This window comes from Rhipicephalus microplus, chromosome 3 (genome assembly GCF_043290135.1).
Source record: "Rhipicephalus microplus isolate Deutch F79 chromosome 3, USDA_Rmic, whole genome shotgun sequence".
Lineage (NCBI taxonomy): Eukaryota > Metazoa > Arthropoda > Arachnida > Ixodida > Ixodidae > Rhipicephalus > Rhipicephalus microplus.
The window spans coordinates 280,822,194-280,840,309 of record NC_134702.1 but is presented as its reverse complement, the minus strand read 5'-3'; the positions used below and the strand labels follow the sequence as shown (position 1 = coordinate 280,840,309).

Below are 18,116 nucleotides of genomic sequence, written 5' to 3'. Positions count from 1 at the left end.
CGCGTACTAGCTGAAAGATCCCCTTTGGGAAAACTCAGCCGTGCCCACATCGCAGACCTGAAGCCCTTTGTCACGGTCTGACGAGCTCGCGCCAGTGCCCTGCGGCACTTCGCGCCAGCAACGGGGCACACCCGGAGCGGCGGACCGCATACAGACCCCGCGCCGGTATAATCTGAGGAAGCGGTCACCTTTGTGATTTCGCGCCGGACGGCGGACTTCTCCGCAACCGAAGGCCCTCAGTTTACTGTCTGGCCTCAGTATAGGTTAGCTTCTTTACGGCCTTTACTCGTAAAGAAGTTGACCCCGCCCTGTCTGCTGCCAGTGTTTTTTTTTTTCAAGTGTTCATGTGTATTGTTTCTTTTTTCTAATATTAAGTGTTATCTGTGTTTTGTGTTTTTTTGCCAGATCTTGAGTGTCATTTTGCTCTGTTTTTACTTTTTTTTCCCGCGTTCGTTTCGTCTACCGCGAAGGGAGCTGTGTGTGACCTTGAGTGTCGGTGCTTGCCGGGAGAGAGAGAGAGACGAAGGACGCTTTGCACCTACGCTCGCGCAGCTGTCGGCGGTGTGTGTGCGTGCGTGCTTCTGTGCGTGTGTAAGTGCGTGACGCTTCAGTGCGAGCCCGCAAAGAGTGCGTCGGCTTCCCCCCACATCGATGCGGACACTGGAGGTGCTGGGGGGCATTGACCCATTGACATCAGACCGTCTGGCTGTGCTCTGCTCTCGGCCGCCGTCGAAGAAGCCCTGCTGCCGTTCCCACCATGGCTCCTGCACGAGGCCAGCTGAAAGCAGCTATATGCTGCCGGCCAACGCCAGGGCGCCTCGCAGCCGATTCGGGTTCGGCCTCCCTGACCAGTGGAGAGGCCCGGCTTCCCGCAACGTTTAGCTCTGTCATCGAGCCAGAAATGCGGGGCGGCCCCGAACAACCGAAGCGGCTTTCGTCGGACTCGCGGCTTATCAAGAGCAGGAACAAGCCATCAGTCAGCTCCCTTTCCGTACCTCTGACCTCGCACTCGAGCATCGCACCCAGAGGACACTGTCACGCCTTTCCGCCCCTCCGCGCAGTGGACGCTATCCCCCTTCAGCACCACGAACACTAGTGCCACGTTTCTGTGCTCCCTTCCGCAGTTATTTGTATAGTGTCATGTGTTTACTTTGTTATTTATGGTTTGTTTCTCATTTGTGATCTTTCTTTTAGCAGCAGTAACAGGGCTGGACTGAGGTTAGCTGTCGCTCATAGCAGTGTCATTTTAACTGCATGGGTGACGTCCGGCTGCCTTTTGCAGACCGGTAAAGGGCAAATTTAGGAGAGGGGGATGTGGGAATTGAGACTGGCCCGCTGCCTTTGCGCGGGCTTTGCCGCCTTTTCTGCCATTCTCATGTCCCGACATGTCTGCCCTCCTTAGCTGTCTGCCGCGCTGGGAAGGGCGGAGTGACGTTTAACTCCCTCACCCGGTAGCGAATGTAAAGCCCTGTGGCGCCGCGCGGGGAGCCTCCCGAGAGGTTTTCGCGCGCTGCGTCGGGAGCAGCGAGTACTCTCCGGGACAGCAAGCGGTGAGCCACGCCATCTTTTCCGTCCGTCGACTCCCGTCACTCGGGGCTCGTCGGACTTCGCTGACGGCGCCTCGCGCCCGATGCGAACGCTCACCTTTTGTTGCCCCGCTGCGTACTCACGGCCGAAGGGCAGTACGGTGTCCTAGTGCGTGGCCTCGCTACGCCGACCCGTCTCCCTTCAAAGCCAACGCGAGCGCCTTTGCCCTCGCTCGAGCAACCGGGCCTTTGTTCTGGTGTCTCCGTGGATCACCTTTACCGCGGAGACGTGCTCGTGGCACCCTGTGTAGTACTTTGTGCCCGTGGCGTGGATAAGCCTACTTGCTTTCCGCCGCGCCTTTTTGCAACGGGCTGTACTGCGTTTGGTGTTGCCACAATAAAGTGTTGCGACTTGAGCAGTATCGTGTTTCCCGCCACGGCGATGGTTAACGCGTGCCCTGCGGCTCGCTGAGACCGGACCCACGCTGGTGGCCGTACCCCTTCGGGATACGTGTACACCACAGCCCTAAAGCGTGTTCTTCAGTCTAATGCGGCAGTCTTCGTGCCCCAAATGATAAAAATTTGTTATGAATCGTTTATGAACTCATTCAACATTCAATTATCTTACCCAACGTGTTGCAAGCACATGGCCGTCACAGCAGCTCCATTTGTGTGTCAGTAATGGAGGGGCACCACATATTAGATGTCTCAGTGCTCTACGTATAAGAGTGAATTCAGATACTGTAGAATACCGTGTTAAAAATAGTCTTTCTTCACCAAATACCGTGTTAAAAACAGCCTTTCTTCACCAAATGCGGTCAGGTTTACTCGCGTTTGAAGCTCATTGCCGCTTTTCCGTGCCAATTTCTAGATTTCTCAACTTATCAGTGCATTCTCGAATATCTCTGATTTGTACCACGAATATTGTCGCTAAAAACAAAATAATGCAACATGTTTTTCTATATTACTGTATGATGGCCTTCGGTTGTCTATTTACGAGATTTTAAGAAAAATCGAAGATGGGGTTTTTTATTATTCAAATTTCAGTGGAGCACACTTTTGCCAATATGGGAACTTTAAGGCAATATATAAAAATTTACATTTGCCCTACGGCAGCAATAATTTATGTACCTAATGAACACACTATATCCTTAAAACGTGTCAAGTTTGAAAACGCTGCTTGCATTACTTTCGGAGAAAAAAAAATGGGGAATACGTAACTTATTTTAAACTGTGGCAAAATTAGACATTTTTAAAAGCTATTTTCTTAAGGTCTACAAACCTGAAACCGTATGAATTCATTCTTCATTAGACATGCATTTCAGGTAAAAAATATCTTCCTTGAAACAAAAATATTTGTCTTTTTATAGCATCTGCAATTTTCGAAAATGATAGGTGACGAAATTGATGCCTCCGTGTTGGTGAAGTTTGATATTTTTTTTCTCGTAAGTTATGCCGTTAATCATAAAACGAAGTTGACTTTCGGGCTACCTGATGAGAGGTGCACGAAATATAAGATACTCAATGAAATCTAAAATGTCAACTTTTGGACCCATGTCGATCTCTCGTGGAATCACCCTGATGTCCCGCTGTCAGCGGGCTTCGCGGCTGTGCCAATTCACAGACCGCTAACCCGTTCATTCTGATCATGCAGGTTTCTGCCTGCATCATCACCGACCTGCTCGTGTCTGCCTTTGTGACAGCCTCGTCTGCCACTCCGGGAAACTTCGGGCCTGCTGGCAATGTAAGCGAACCTCACGTTTGCCTCCTGCCTGTCGCCCATGCTTCAGGATATTCAGCAGAGCCCCCAACCCCGCTGTGGATCATCGAAACGAATTCAGCTGCCCTATCACCGTTGACAACATCTTATGCGAAGCCTATAAGGCAGCAACCACCGCCCACCGCCCACTGTGGGCTTTGCGGCTGTGCCGATTCACAGACCGCTAACCCGTTCATCCTGATCATGTAGGTTAGTAGCTCGTATCAAGCACTTCCTGAAAAATCAAGTGATTACTTTTTGGTGCAGCTGCCAAGCCCACAGTGCTGCCTTTTTACTTGTTTCTGAATGTATTGATGTCATACGCGCCTTGCTACTGCTGTCGGGGGATGTAGAGACAAATCCCGGTCCTGACAAAATCGTTCTCGAAGAACTGAGAAAGTTGTCTGCCGGCCAGGCCACACTAGTATCTCAGATGCAGAGCCTCAAAACCCAGCTAACAAGTAAAAACAACACTATCGCTAATCTAAGCACCCGCATCAATGACTTAGAAAAACATTGCCGAAATCTTCTTGCTCTCCGAAGAGAAGTTGACGCTCTTAACTCTAAGATCGGTGAACTAACCCATCAAATGTGTGACATTGAAGAGCGCCTTGACGACCTCGAGAACCGTTCCCGACGCAACAAATTGATACTCTACGAGTTTCCCGACACCAACCCGAAAGAAACATATGCTCGATCGGAACAAATAATTAACCACTGTATCGAAAGCTTTGGTCTTACAGTTGAGACTAAAGATACAGAGCTTGCACATCGTCTAGGACGTTACAGCACTATCTGAAAGCAACCCATTATCGTTAAGCTTTCATCCTTCCAAACTAAAGAATCTATCCTTTCGAAGGACCCAAAACTAAAAGGCACTAATTTCAGCATTGGCGAAGATTTCACGCGTCCAGTTCGAACTGCACGAAAACAGCTTGTTACCTTTGCTAGGAGCAAATGCGTACCATTTCCATTACACTTCAAAACCCTGCACATTGGAGCGCAGCAATATATGTTTGACAGTGTGGCAGGAATCGTCAGAGCCGTATCGTAGGGGTCATGTCGCCGTCAGCAAGCACGTATCAGCCCGGCACAAACGCAAGAGCAAACCTGTCATTTTCTGTACTTTACACTAACATACGTAGTCTTCTTCCCAAGCGTGTGCCCCTGTCTAATCAAATACAATCATCCGGCAGTAGTGTACTAATACTAACAGAAACATGGCTCAGTGACGACATTTCAGATACAGAGGTACTGGCTGACTTGCCAAACTTGCCAAATGTCTTTCATCACGACCGCAAAAATGCACGTGGCGGAGGCAAACTCATCGCCACTAAAAAAGAACTATCATGCTCTCTAATCAACACATCTTTGCAACTAGAATCATCATGGGTAATATGCCATGCCCCTCTCGAAGCAATAATACTTGGCGCATGCTATAGGCCCCCTCGAATTGATCCAGACTTCGCCCGAACCCTACGAAATATTATCCCAGCTTACTAATAAACACCCTAATGCACATATTCTGCTTTATGGAGACTTTAACTTTCCCTTCATTAATTGGCTCAATCAGACTTCACCGACCTCGGGAAATCCTGAACCAAGAGAATATGTCTATGTTTGCCTCAACTTCAACCTCATCCAACAGGTAACCCAACCAACGCGCGTCACTCGTGAATCCTAAAACATTTTAGACCTGGTACTAAAAAATAGCCCCGAAAGCTTAAAATCTAATGCATACTTACGTGAAATCAGCAATCACAAAGTTATTCATGCCATATTAAACTTCACCCGGAAAATACACCTTATTTCCCGCAAAACAATTCACTTGTATGATGAGGGTAATTATGAAATAATTAGTCATGAATTACGAGGTCTCCTGCCATACATTGAATTCAATCTCGCTTCCTGTTCTCTCAATGACAGCTGGTTGATGTTTAAGGACAAGATAACTGACTTGACTAATAAATTCATCCCCACAGCGAGCTTTACTGCCAATAAGAATAAACCATGATTTTCCAAAACCTTGAAAATGCTAGAAAATAAAAAAATTGCCTCTTCAGAGCTGCGAAAAATAATGGTAATGCATGCACATGGGGTAAGTAGTATGCTGCGGAAGGAATTTATTATGCTGAAAATAGAAAAGCGAAATGGACATTCTATCACAATGATTTATCTGAAATTATGAAATCTAACGCTAGAAAATTCTGGGAAATCATAAACCCGCAACTAACACGAGACATCAGGCTTACAAACGATAAAGATGAACACGTAAGCGACACTATTTGTGCCGATACCTTTAACATCGCATTCTCATCCGTGTTGACTAAAGAAGCCAGCGTACCGTTTCCTATGCCACCTAGTACGACATTACCAGTGATGGCCCGTGTGTGTTTTCTGTTAGTAGCATTTCATCACTCCTGGACAAAATAAAACTTTCATCATCGGCTGGCGTAGAAAATATCAACTCCAAATTGTTAAAAAAAACAAAGAAAATTATTACAGCATACTTTTCGATGACGTTCTCATTGCCACTCGAAGCAGGAATTTTACCAGACGACTGGAAAGAGGGAAAGATCATTCCAGTCCACAATCAGGTAACAGACAGTCCCCCTTAAATTATCGACCCATTTCTCTAACAAGCGTCCCTGGCAAAATCATGGAACATGACATATACTCTCATATACAGTGAAACCTCGTTAAACCGTAGTTGGCCGGAGCTCGGAAAAAGTACGTACTAAACGGTAGTACTGCTTAATCGAAATAGCGTCAGGTCGCTCACTTACCTGTCAAAAAAAGAAACCTTCAGGGAGTGCGATGAAAGAACAAAGACGTGCAGTAATTTATTAACTTCGCGTGACAAAGTCTGTAATCTTCATTTGACGATGCGGCGGCCTAGCAGCAACGACAGCGGCCTCAAGCTCACTTATGCTGTGAGCCAGCTTTTCCGTCAGCCCCCTCTTCTCAGCAAATACCCGCATGACGCTGACGCAATGCGCAGCTTCGGCCACTATCGGACCTGGATCACCCGTGTTGTCGCTTTCCATGTCGTCCTCATCACTATCATTTGGCGACGCTTCGACAACCGAGGCAACAATGGCTTCGTCGGACATGTCCGGAGATGTCTGCACATCGCTGTCTGCGTCTCTGAAGTTGGGGAAGGAAATGCCTTCTGTAACGCCCTGCCGCTCCAGCACTTCAGTTAGAAGAGTTTTGCAAGCTTCGTCTATGATGTCCTAAGTCTGGTCGATGGTGTCACTGGCGTCATCTGCGTCGCCCGCACACACACTGAAACCAGCACGCTTGAAGCAATTTCGAACTCTCGTTGCTTCAACCTGTCGCCACGAGTATTCGAGCACGTGAATCGCGCCAATCAGGTCGATGGAAAAAAATTTGCCACACTCAAAGGCGAGAAGAAATATGCGCAGCAGATTCTTCTTGTAGAGCTGTTTTACAGCTCGAATGATGCCTTGGTTCAAGAGCTAGGCAATCGCTGTTGTGCTTGGTGGCAGAAACGTCAACTTCACAGCCGTCAGGTTGTCCAGGGCGACATGCGCCGAAGCGTTGTCTAAAATGATAAATCTTCTGTTCTTAGCCGCAAAACGACGATCGATGAGGCGCACATACTTCTCAAAGAGTTTTGCCGTCATCCATGCTTTGGTGTTGGTGCGATACATGACCCCTGATGGCAACCGGGTGCCTTTGAAACATCTAGGCTTCGCCGACTTTCCAATCACGAGGAGCGGAGTTTTGTCGGTTCCAGTCATGTTTACGCAAAACGCCACTGATATTTTGTCTTTTGCATGCTTGCCGCCGGTGCACGTCTCGCCTTTGAACGCAAGCGTTTTGTCTGGTAGCAGCTTAAAGAATAGCGCCGATTGATCCATATTAAAGATGTCATCAGGTGCGCAGTCTTCCAAGATGTTCTTCAGCTGGCCATTTTACCACTGCTCCGCGCCATCCAAGTCAGCAGCAGCACCTTCTCCCGAAACAGTCCTCGTGGTAATGCCGTGCCTCGCCTTAAATCTGGCAACCAGCCATTGCTGCACACGAAGTTGTCATAGTTGAGCTGCGAGGCAAAAACTAGGGCCTTCACCATGAGCAGGGGTCCACTGATAGGCAGATTTTTTGACCGTGCAGCTTTTAGCCACTTCACCAGAACCTCCTCTATATCCGAAAACGCCGAACCGCGTAGCCAACACCTTTTCACAGCTGCAGCAGCACTGCCAAGCAAGTTCTCTCTGAAATTCCAAATTCCACACACCGTGGTTATTAGCAGGTCCTTTTCGCGTGCCAGCGCCGATTTTTTCGTGCCACTTTCAATAGCACAAATTATATCCAATTTCTCCTCTATTTTCAGCACTCGCTGCTTTTGTCCCAGCTTCGGCATGACGCCAGTACGAAGCACAGGCACACATACACAACACGTGAAAAACGACACGAGAGCTGTACGGCACGGATCGACCAAAGAATACCTATACATGGGGCCAAAGGAACAAAGAAAGCAAAGCAAGCGCACACCGTGTTTGGATGGATGGATGGATGGATGTGGCTGTACCCTATAGATCGGGCGGCGACTAACGATCCCTAGCCGTAATACTAAGTGAACTAACCATTAAATTTATCTTTTTTTTCCCTTTAAATAGTGAGGTTGAGGATTCGTACTTTGCAGTGAAGGGTTTAATTTTCACTCGTGCCTTGACTTTAGCCACCAATCAAATAACCTCCTTCTAGTAAACTCTACCCGCTTAAAGTCTATTTTGCCCTCCCTGTCCCTAAACCCCAGTGCTTTCAAAAACTCTGCGCCATCATCCTGAACTATAGAATGAAGCCCTTTACAGAACATTATCAAGTGTTCGGCAGTTTCTACTTCCTCTCCACACGCACTGCATACTGTGTCTACCCCTTCGTATTTGGCCCAATATGTTTTGGTTCGCAATACTCCCGTCCTGGCCTCAAACAGTAGAAAACTACCACGAGTATTATCATAGATCCTTTCTTTGGCGATTTCCTGCTTAAAAGTTCAATAGATCTCTAGTGCGGATTCTAAATCATGTCAATTCTCCACATGTCAGTCTCCATTTCCTTCACTTTCTTCTTAACCGATAGTTCTTTTTGGTTTCGCCACCTGCTGTTTTCTAAGTATTTACCAATCAATTTCCTGGTTCACTTCCTCCATTTTGTATCGACATTCTTCATGTACAATTAGCTGAATACCTTCCAAGCCCAATGCTCCTCCCCCATTTCTCTCAATCGCTTCTCCAATTTTATCTTGCTGCAAGCTTCCCTACCCTCAAATAATGTCCATCCCATATCACCTTGTACTCCCAGATTTGGTGTATTCCAGAGAGCTCCTAAAGCAAGCCTACCTATTCCACGTTGCTTAATTTCTAATCTTGCTTGAACTTCTGACCTCATGCGCAAGACCGCATTGCCGAACGTCAGCCCAGGAACCATGACCCCTTTCCATATTCCTCTCACAACATCATACCTATTGTAATTCCACAGTGCCCTATTTTTCATCACTGCTGCATTCCTGTTACCTTTAGTCGGCACGTATATTTCGTGTTCCCAAAGGTACTCGGTCCCAATGCTTATCCATACGCCAAGATATTTGTATTTATCTGTTATCTCTAGAGTGACCTCCTGTATTCTAAGCTCACTACCTTCGTTGTCATTAAAAATCATGACTGCCGATTTTTCCTTACTGAATATGAAATCTAACCCATCTGCCTCATTACCACAGATTTCCACCAATCACTGCAAATCTTCTTTGTTGTCGGCCATTAGCACTATATCATCTGCGCATATCAATGCGGGTAGTGCCTGTTCCATGAGTTTTCCTTGTTTGACAAAAGAGAGGTTGAAGCCCAGTCCAATTCCCTCTAATTTGGCCTCTAATCCTTGTAGGTACATCATGAATAACAAGGGTGACAGAGAACACCCCTACCTAAGCCCCCGTTTCACCTCTGTGGGCTTAGGTACCTGTTTTTCCCACTTTATAACTACCTTGTTAGTTTTATAGATCTTCTTTAAAAAATTAATGATTACATCTTCCACGCCTAGTGTGTCCAGTATTCCCCACAGTTCCTCTTGAACCACGCTATCGTATGCTCCCTTGATATCCAAAAATGCTAGCCACAGGGGCCTGTGTTCCTTTTCTGCGATTTCGATGCACTGCGTCAGTGAGAACAGATTGTCTTCCAACCTCCTGTGTTTCAGAAACCAATTCTGCAGTTCCCCCAACACCCCCTCATCCTCAATCCATGCCTGCAGTCTTTCTTTTATAATCTGCATCGCCAGTCTATAGACCACTGATGTCACTGTTATGGGACGGTAGTTGTTTACGTCAGCTTTGTCCCCCTTTCCTTAATATATCACGCTCATCCTACTAAGTTTCCATTCATCAGGGACTTCACCAGCATTTATTGTTCTGCTCACTGCCTCTCTTAAAGTCTGTTTAGACATCGGACCCAATGTCTTTATCAGCATAATTGGAATGCCATCTGGGCCTGTTGATGTACTACTTGGAACCCTCTTCTCAGCCCTTTCCCACTCTTGTTGTAAAAATGGAGCCATTGTGCCACTTGATCCATCCCTGTCTATTGTGGTGCATAAGGCACTTCTTTGTTGAAATTTTTCTGTCACCCTTGTTCTTATATATCCAATAGCTTCGTCCCCTTCTAGTCTAGCACCTTGAGCTGTAGTTATAAACCTCTGCTCTAGGTTTGTTTCATTTCTTAGGGAGTTTAGATGGTTCCGAAATTTCGCAGCTGTCTTTTTGTCTTTTTTTATGTACTTCTGCCAGCCACTAAGCACCCTTTCTTCCAATTTTTTCATTGATCAGGAGGGCTGCTTCCCGTCTAGAGCTTAGAAAGATTTCCCATTTTCTTTCAACATCATCCGTTGGTTCACCCCACTGCTTAGCATTCCCTAGAGACTTCCTGACGTTTTGCTATGGCTCGCTTAACTTCCGCATCCCACCAACTCTTGGGCTTGTGTCTTCTTTACCGAGGTAACTTGTCATGTGCCTTAGCAAGCTCTAGCCCAAACAGTCTAATTAGATTTGTGTATGTCCACACATTTTTATTATCCTCAGTGATGTGATAACCGGATAGTCCTGGGCCATGCCGGTCGCTGGACCGAATCACACACACGTACGTTGGCGGGTTCCACACTGACTGGCTGGTCATGTGCGCCGTATTTATTTCCTTGCAACATCAACACCCCCGGGCGCCGGAACGGCAAATTAATCTTATTACATCTCTCCCCCCTTCATTAATGGTTGCAAACCATTGTTTAAGGTGCGTAGCGCGATACTGGTCGTCGAATTCTGGTACTTCGACGCAGGACAGCAGTACTGGTTGCTGTGACAGCAAGTTCCGGTTCCCTCGCCACGTCTTCCCTGGGATCTCGCGTAGACTCTGTGTCGTGAAGACGATCCGGAGACAGCTGCCTCTGACCTACGTCCAAGCCTGGAGCAAGACCAGTTAGCTGCATCTGACCCACGTCCAAGCTTGGAGCAAGACCGGTAGATACTGGGCTGCCTGAGTTTTGGTTGTCTGCACTCAGTTCCTCAGGGGCCTGGCTGATGTGATCCAGATGTTGAGTTAACCGTCGTCCGTCTTCCAATAGAACATCCATGGACGAAGTGCGTTGTTCGGTGACGACTGCAGGGAGCCACGCAGGTCCTGGACGGAAGTTCCTTGTGAACACCTGGTCACCCGGGTGGCCCAAAACCCTGAGTCTTGTTTCTTGGTCGTTCTGATTTTCTGCTTAAGTTGCTTCTGTAGCCCCTTGGTCCTGAGGTCTGGGTGTAGCAGGTCCAACGCAGTCCTCAGCTTCCGTCCCAACAACAGCTCCGACGAACAGCAACCCGTGACCTCGTGAGGCGTTGACCTGTATGTCAGGAGCATGCGGGCAATTTGAATGCGAATATCTCCAGGGCCAGCCTTCCGCAACTTGTTTTTGACAGTCTGCACGGCCCGCTCTACAGCACCGTTTGACGCTGGATGATACGGCGGCACTAGCATTCGCCTCACCCCGTTTTTCTTGAGGAATGTGGAGTAAAGCTCACTTGTAAATGCTGGCCCATTATCCGACACGACCACATCTGGAAGGCCTTGGTTTGCGAACATAATGCGCATGCAGGAAATAGTTGCTTCAGCCGAGGGTGTAGAGACCGAGAACACTTCAATCCACTTCGAAAACGCATCGACTGCGATAAAAAAATAGGCGTTCCTATAAGGACCGGCATAGTCCACATGCAGCCGTGACCACGGTTTCTCCGGGAACGGCCAGGGCATGACAGGCACTGGTCGTGACACTCTTTTATGCTCCTGGCAAATACGGCACCTTTGAATGGTTATCGCTATATCGTTATCCAGGCTAGGCCACCACACATGGCTACGCGCAACTGCCTTCATTTTGGACAGTCCTGGATGACTCTCATGCAGCAGCTGGAGGACTTCCTTTCGCAAGGATTTTGGAACAATGACTCTGTTGCCCCACAATAGACAGTTCCCTTGCACGCTCATCTCATGAAAGCGCGTCTTGTAGGGTCTTCCCTCTGACCCTAGGTTTATCTGGCAGCCTGACCACAACGCTGCTCTTACTTGTGACAGCACCGGGTCTCTGGAGGTGGCTGCTGCAACAGCATTTGACAACAGCACCCCTGAGTATACTCCTTCCAGCATTAACACTTCGGTAGGGCAGTCAACAACAAATTCGGCAGTTGGCACAGGTAGCCGGCTTAACCCATCGGCATGTGCAATTTGTGAACCCGGCATATACTTCAGGTCGTAACTGTACCCCGACAACAGCAAGGCCCACCTTTGCACTCTCGGAGAACAGGATTCGGGAACTGGTTTGTCTGCTGCGAGCAGGCCGAGCAGCGGTTTGTGATCTGTGACGGCTTCGAATTGCCGGCCCCATAAGTACTGCCTGAACTTTGTAACGCCAAATACAAGGCTCAATGCCTCCTTATCTAAATGGCTGTAGTTTTTCTCCGCGGTTGCCAGGCTGCGGGAGGCAAAACCAATGGGGCGCTCTTCTCCAGATGACTCTCGTTGCACCAGTACTGCTCCAATCCTGAAGGGAGATGCATCAGTGACAAGCACAGTTGGCTTTCCTGGGTCAAAGTGTGCCAATATAGCAGCAGAGGCCAATAGCTCCTTGCTTCTCCGAAATGCCTGCTTTTCATCAGTTTCCCAGCGCCATGGTGTTCCTGATGCCAACAAACTATTGAGCGGCTGTAATACGGCAGAAAGGTTCTGCAAAAATCTTCTGTAAAAATTAATTAACCCGATGTAACTCTGAAGTTCCTTGACCGCTCGGGGTGCGGGGGCTTCCAGCACTGCTTCAGTCTTAGCCGGGTTTGGACGCAGCCCAGCCGCACTAATGATATGGCCCAAGTACTGGACGTCTGGTTTCATGAATTCGCATTTGGATAACTTCAGTCGCAGTCCCACGGTCTTCAGGCGATCTAACACTCGGCCCAAATTTTCCCAATGCTCTTTGTCACTGGTTCCTGTGACCAGAATATCATCAAAGTACACTACGACATGGTCAAGGTCGTGCAACAGATTTTCCATCTCTCGCTGAAATATAGCCAGAGCTGATGAGACCCCGAACGGCAGCCTTGTGAATTGGTATAACCCCTTCGGAGTGTTAATGGTGACTAGGTCTTGGCACTCCTCATCGAGTGGAACCTGCTGGTAGGCATCTTGCAAGTCAAGCTTTGTGAACTTCTTGCCCCTTGTGAGTCACGCAAAAAGTTCCTCAATCTTAGGAATAGGGTAGGACTCGACGACTGTCACCGGGTTTATGGTAGTCTTACAATCGCCGCAGACCCGAACCCGGCCATCGCGCTTCAATACAGGAACAATGGGCGCGGCCCACTGAGAACTTTTCACCGGTTTGATAACGCCTTCCCGTTCCATCCTCTGTAGTTCTTCAAAAACCCTATCGCGCAAAGCAAATGGTATCGGACGTGCCTTGACAAAACGTGGCTTCGCACCCTTTTGTACGGATATAGACGCTGTAACGCCGTGAAACGTGCCAAGCTGCTCCGAAAAAACTTCATGATATTGGCTTACCAGGTCTTCCGTAGACTTCACGACGTTGACTTCCTCCGTCTGAGCGATGCCTAGCTTGAAGGCCTTCATCCAGCTTCGTCCAAACAGCGTAGGACACGCCCCTTTCACGACAAATAGTGGTAGCTGGCGCTCCTTGTCGCCAAGTTTGACCAATGCTTCCAGCTTTCCCTGGACGCGTTTCATGTCGCCGAAAAAACTTCGCAGCTGCACACTCAATGGCTCCAACGGCACCGGCGGAAAAGGCTCGGCAAACTTGCCATCATCAATGGTCGACACACTAGCGCCGGTGTCCAACTCCATATCGAGCATTAGGCCATTAACTTCAACCGCTATGCGCAATGGCTCCGAATTAGCTGTGTGAAGCGTCCACAAGTCGAAAACTTCGGGCTCTTCAGCAGCGACAGGCAGGTCGATCAGGTTGTTCACGCGACTAGACTGGCTCCGGTCGAAATTTCTACTTCCCGGCTAAACTCTGCAAACTCTTGCAAGGTGCCTTTTTTGGCGGCAGTTGTAACAGATCGTGCTGCCGCGCTTACACCGACGCGCAGAATGACCTCCCCCGCAAGGGAAGCAACAGCTATCATTTTTCCCCGAGGTGACAACGTTCGCTTGCTCCGGAGCTTCGTGAGATAGTAGCTGTGCTTGCTGACAGCTCAATGTGCGTGAACCTTTATGCGCAGCCTCCATAGCTACGACGGTGTCCTTTGCAGTTTCGAAGGTTAAACACGTTGTTTCCAGCAGCCGTGTTTGCATGGTTACGTCATTGATTCCGCTGACTATCTGGTCGCGCAACATGCGCTCTCGAAATGTTGCGAAATTACAGTCTTCGGCTGATTTCTTCAACGAGGCAATGTAGTCACTTACGGTCTCCCCCTCTTTTCGATGTCTTGAGAAAAACTTGGAACTTGCCACTACTTCTGATACGCGAGGGGCGTAGTGCTTGCCAAGTGTGGTAAAAATTTTGGTCAGTCCTGCTTGGGCGGGCCTGCTTGGTGCTAGGAGGCCTCGTAGCAGAGAATAAGTCTCTGGACCGCAGCATGTCAAAAATACGGCTGTCTGCTTGTCGCTCGGGATGTCGTTCGCGATGAAGTACAGCTCAGCCCGCTCATGGTATTCCGCCCACTCCGATGTATTCGGGTCGAACGGATCCAGCTTCCCGACAACAGGCATGACGACGTGTGATTGTACTGTGCCCATCCAGTTCGTCAGTCCACTTCGTTGCCACTTGTGATTACCGGATAGTCCTGGGCCATGCCGGTCGCTGGACCGAATCACACACACGTACGTTAGCGGGTTCCACACTGACTGGCTGGTCATGTGCGCCGTATTTATTTCCTTGCAACATCGACGCCCCCGGGCGCCGGAACGGCAAACTAATCTTATGACAAATGATTACTTTCTCAATTTGTTTAGTAGCAATTTCTATTTGCCTTTCTGAATGAAAATTTTCCTGTAGTTGCTCATCTTGTCTTCTTCCCACTTTCGCTGCTCTTCCAAAACTTAGCTTGATATATTTGTGATCACTACCATCACTTCTGGAGCCACATTCAACTATGTGCATTCCCCTGAGCTTATCATACATCCTATGTGACATCATTGCACAATCTATCCTTGACTGCAGCCTTCCTACCTCCCACGTTATTTACCCTTCACACTTCTCGGTACTGTTGCAAATGATCAAATCATGCCTTTCACACATATCCATGATCCTTTTGCCTGTTGAGTCAGTATACCCATCTATATCTTCTATGTGTGCATTCATATCTCCCAGTATAATTATCTCGCACTCTCCTCCTGATTCCTGAATGTCCTTTAGTATACACTGCACCATTGCCTGGTTTTCCTCTCTGGCTTTTGCTCCCGTCCACAAGTACACGAAACCAAGGAGTGTCATTTGCCCTGCCACTTTCCCTTTTAGCCATAATTGTTCCTTGCATCCCTGCTTGACTCTTTGCCAACCCATGCTCTTATGTATAAATGCACCAATTCCACACCCCTTTTTGCTGCCTTCTGTTGTATCGCAATATTCCCATACGTATTTCGGATTGCAGGGTGGTTGCTCCGGGTCCCGAAGATGTGTCTCCACAACCCCATATACCATCATCTCCTCCTGCCTCAACTGCTCTTCTATCTCTTCCCACTTTAACCTATTCCTGCCACCCTGCATGTTAATATAGCCTACGTCTGACTTAGCTCGGCCCTTGTGCTTACGATGATTGGATGGATGAATGTATGTGGCTGTACCCTTTAGATCGAGCGGCGGCTAACGCCCCCTAGCCGTAATACTTACTGAACTAACCACTAGATTTATCTTTTTTTTTTCCTTTAATATAGTAAAGTTGGACGGGTACTTTGCAGTGAAGGGCTTAATTTTCACTTGTGGCTTGACTTTAGCCACTAATCAGATAACCTCAATTCTAGTTAAGTCTACGTGCTTAAAGTCTATTTTGCCCTCCCTGTCCCTAAACCCCAGTGCTTTGAAAAACTCTGCGTCATCATCCTGAACTATAGGGTGAAGCCCTTTAAGGAACATTATCAAATGTTCGGCAGTTTCTTCTTCCCCTCCACACGCACTACATACTGTGTCTACCCCTTCGTGTTTGGCACGATATGTCTTGGTTCGCAATACTCCCGTCCTGGCCTCAAACAGTAGAGAACTACCCCGAGTATTATCATAGATCCTTTCTTTGGCAATTTCCTGCTTAAAAGTTCGATAGATCTCTAGTGCGGACTTCTTAACCATGCCCATTTTCCACATGTCAGTCTCAGTTTCCTTTACTTTCTTCTTAACCGATAGTTCTTTTTGGTTTGGCCACCTGCTGTTTTCTAAGTATTTACGAGTCAACTTCCTGGTTTGCTTCCTCCATTTTGTATCGACATTCTTCATGTACAAGTAGCTGAAAACCTTGCTAGCCCAATGCTCCTCCTTCATTTCTCTCAATCGCTTCTCAAATTTTATCTTGCTGCTAGCTTCCCTGCCCTCAAAGATGTCCATCCCATATCACCTTGTACTCCCTGATATGATGTATTCCCGTGAGCTCCTAAAGCAAGCCTACCTATTCCACATTGCTTAATTTCTAATCTTGCTTGAACTTCTGACCTCATGCGCAAGACCGCATTGCCGAACGTCAGCCCAGGAACCATGACCCCTTTCCATATTCCTCTCAACACATCATACCTATTGTAATTCCACAGTGCCCTATTTTTCATCACTGCTGCATTCCTGTTACCTTTAGTCATCACGTATATTTCGTGTTCCCTTAGATACTCGGTCCCATTGTTTATCCATACGCCCAGATATTTGTATTTATCTGTTATCTCTAGCCTGACTTCCTGTATTCTAAGCTCACTACCTTCGTTATTAAAAATCATGACTGCTGATTTTTCCTTACTGAATCTAAAATCTAACCTATCTCCCTCATTACCGCAGATGTCCATCAATCTCTGCAAATCTTCTTTGTTGTCGGCCATTAGCACCATATCATCTGCGTACATTAATGCTGGTAGTGCCTGATCAATGAGTTTTCCTTGTTTGACTAAAGAGAGGTTGAAGCCAAGTCCACTTCCCTCTAATTTGGCCTCTAATCCTTGAAGGTACATCATGAATAACAAAGGTGACAGTGGACAACCCTGCCTAAGTCCCCGTTTCACCTCTGTGGGCTTGGATACCTGTTTTTCCACTTTATAACTACCTTGTTACTTTTATAGATTTCCTTTAAAAGATTAGTGACTCCCTCTTCCACACCCAGTGTGTCTAGTATCTCCACAAGTTTTATTGAACCACGCTATCGTACTCTCCCTTAATATCCAAAAATGCTAGCCAAAGGGGCCTGAGTTCCTTTTCTGCTATTTCGATGCACTGCGTCAGTGAGAACAGATTGTCTTCCAACCTTCTCTGTTTCCGAAACCCATTCTGCAGTTCCCCCAACACCCCCTCATCCTCAATCCATGCCTGCAGTCTTTCTTTTATAATCTGCATCGCCAGCCTATAGACCACTAATGTCACTGTTATGGGACGGTAGTTGTATACGTCAGCTTTGTCCCCCTTTCCTTAATATATCATGCTTATCCTGCTAAGTTTCTATCCATCTGGAACTTCTCCATCGATTATTATTTTGCTCACTGCCTCTCTCAAAGCCTGCTTAGACTTCAGACCTAATGTCTTTATCAGCATAATTGGAATACCATCTGGGCCTGTTGATGTACTACTAGGATCCCTTTTCACAGCCGTTTCCCACTCTTGTTGTGAAAATGGAGCCATTGTGCCACTTGATTCATCCTTGTATATTGTGGTGCATAAAGCACTTCTGTGTTGAAATTTTTCTGTCACCTTTGTTCTTATATATTTAATAGCTTCGTCCCCTTCTAGCCTAGCACCTTGAGCTGTAGTTATAAACTTCTGCTCTAGGCTCGTCTTATTTCTCAGGGAGTTTAGATGGTTCCGAAATTTCGCTGCTGCCTTTCTATCTTTTTTCTGTACTTCTGCCAGCAACTGGGCTCCCTTTCTTCTAATCTTTTCATTGATCAAAAGGGATGCAACCCTTCTACAGCTTAGAAAGATTTCCCATTTCCTTTCAACATCATTTGTAGGTTCACCCCGCTGCTTAGCATGTCTGTGTTCCCTAGAGTCTTCCTGTCGTTTTGCTGTGGCTCTCTTAACTTTCTCATCCCACCAACTTTTCCGTTTGTGTCTTCTTTTCCGGGGTGACTTGTCATGTGCCTTAGCAAGCTCTA

The 18,116-nt window shown here is 47.4% G+C and overlaps 2 protein-coding genes across 8 annotated transcripts in view; one reads left to right on the top strand and one right to left on the bottom strand.

Moving 5' to 3' along the window:
- LOC119167780 (PHD finger protein 12) overlaps positions 1-18,116 on the bottom strand; it is a 381,633-nt gene that overhangs the window by 68,598 nt on the left and 294,919 nt on the right. The window lies entirely within an intron of this gene.
- The window catches only part of LOC142804291 (uncharacterized), a 46,227-nt gene continuing 29,311 nt past the window's right edge, over positions 1,201-18,116 (top strand). The window contains exon 1 of the mRNA XM_075891057.1: positions 1,201-3,270. Coding sequence (XP_075747172.1) covers positions 3,175-3,270 — 96 coding nt within the window. The 5' untranslated portion in view covers positions 1,201-3,174. The remainder of the gene's footprint in view (positions 3,271-18,116) is intronic.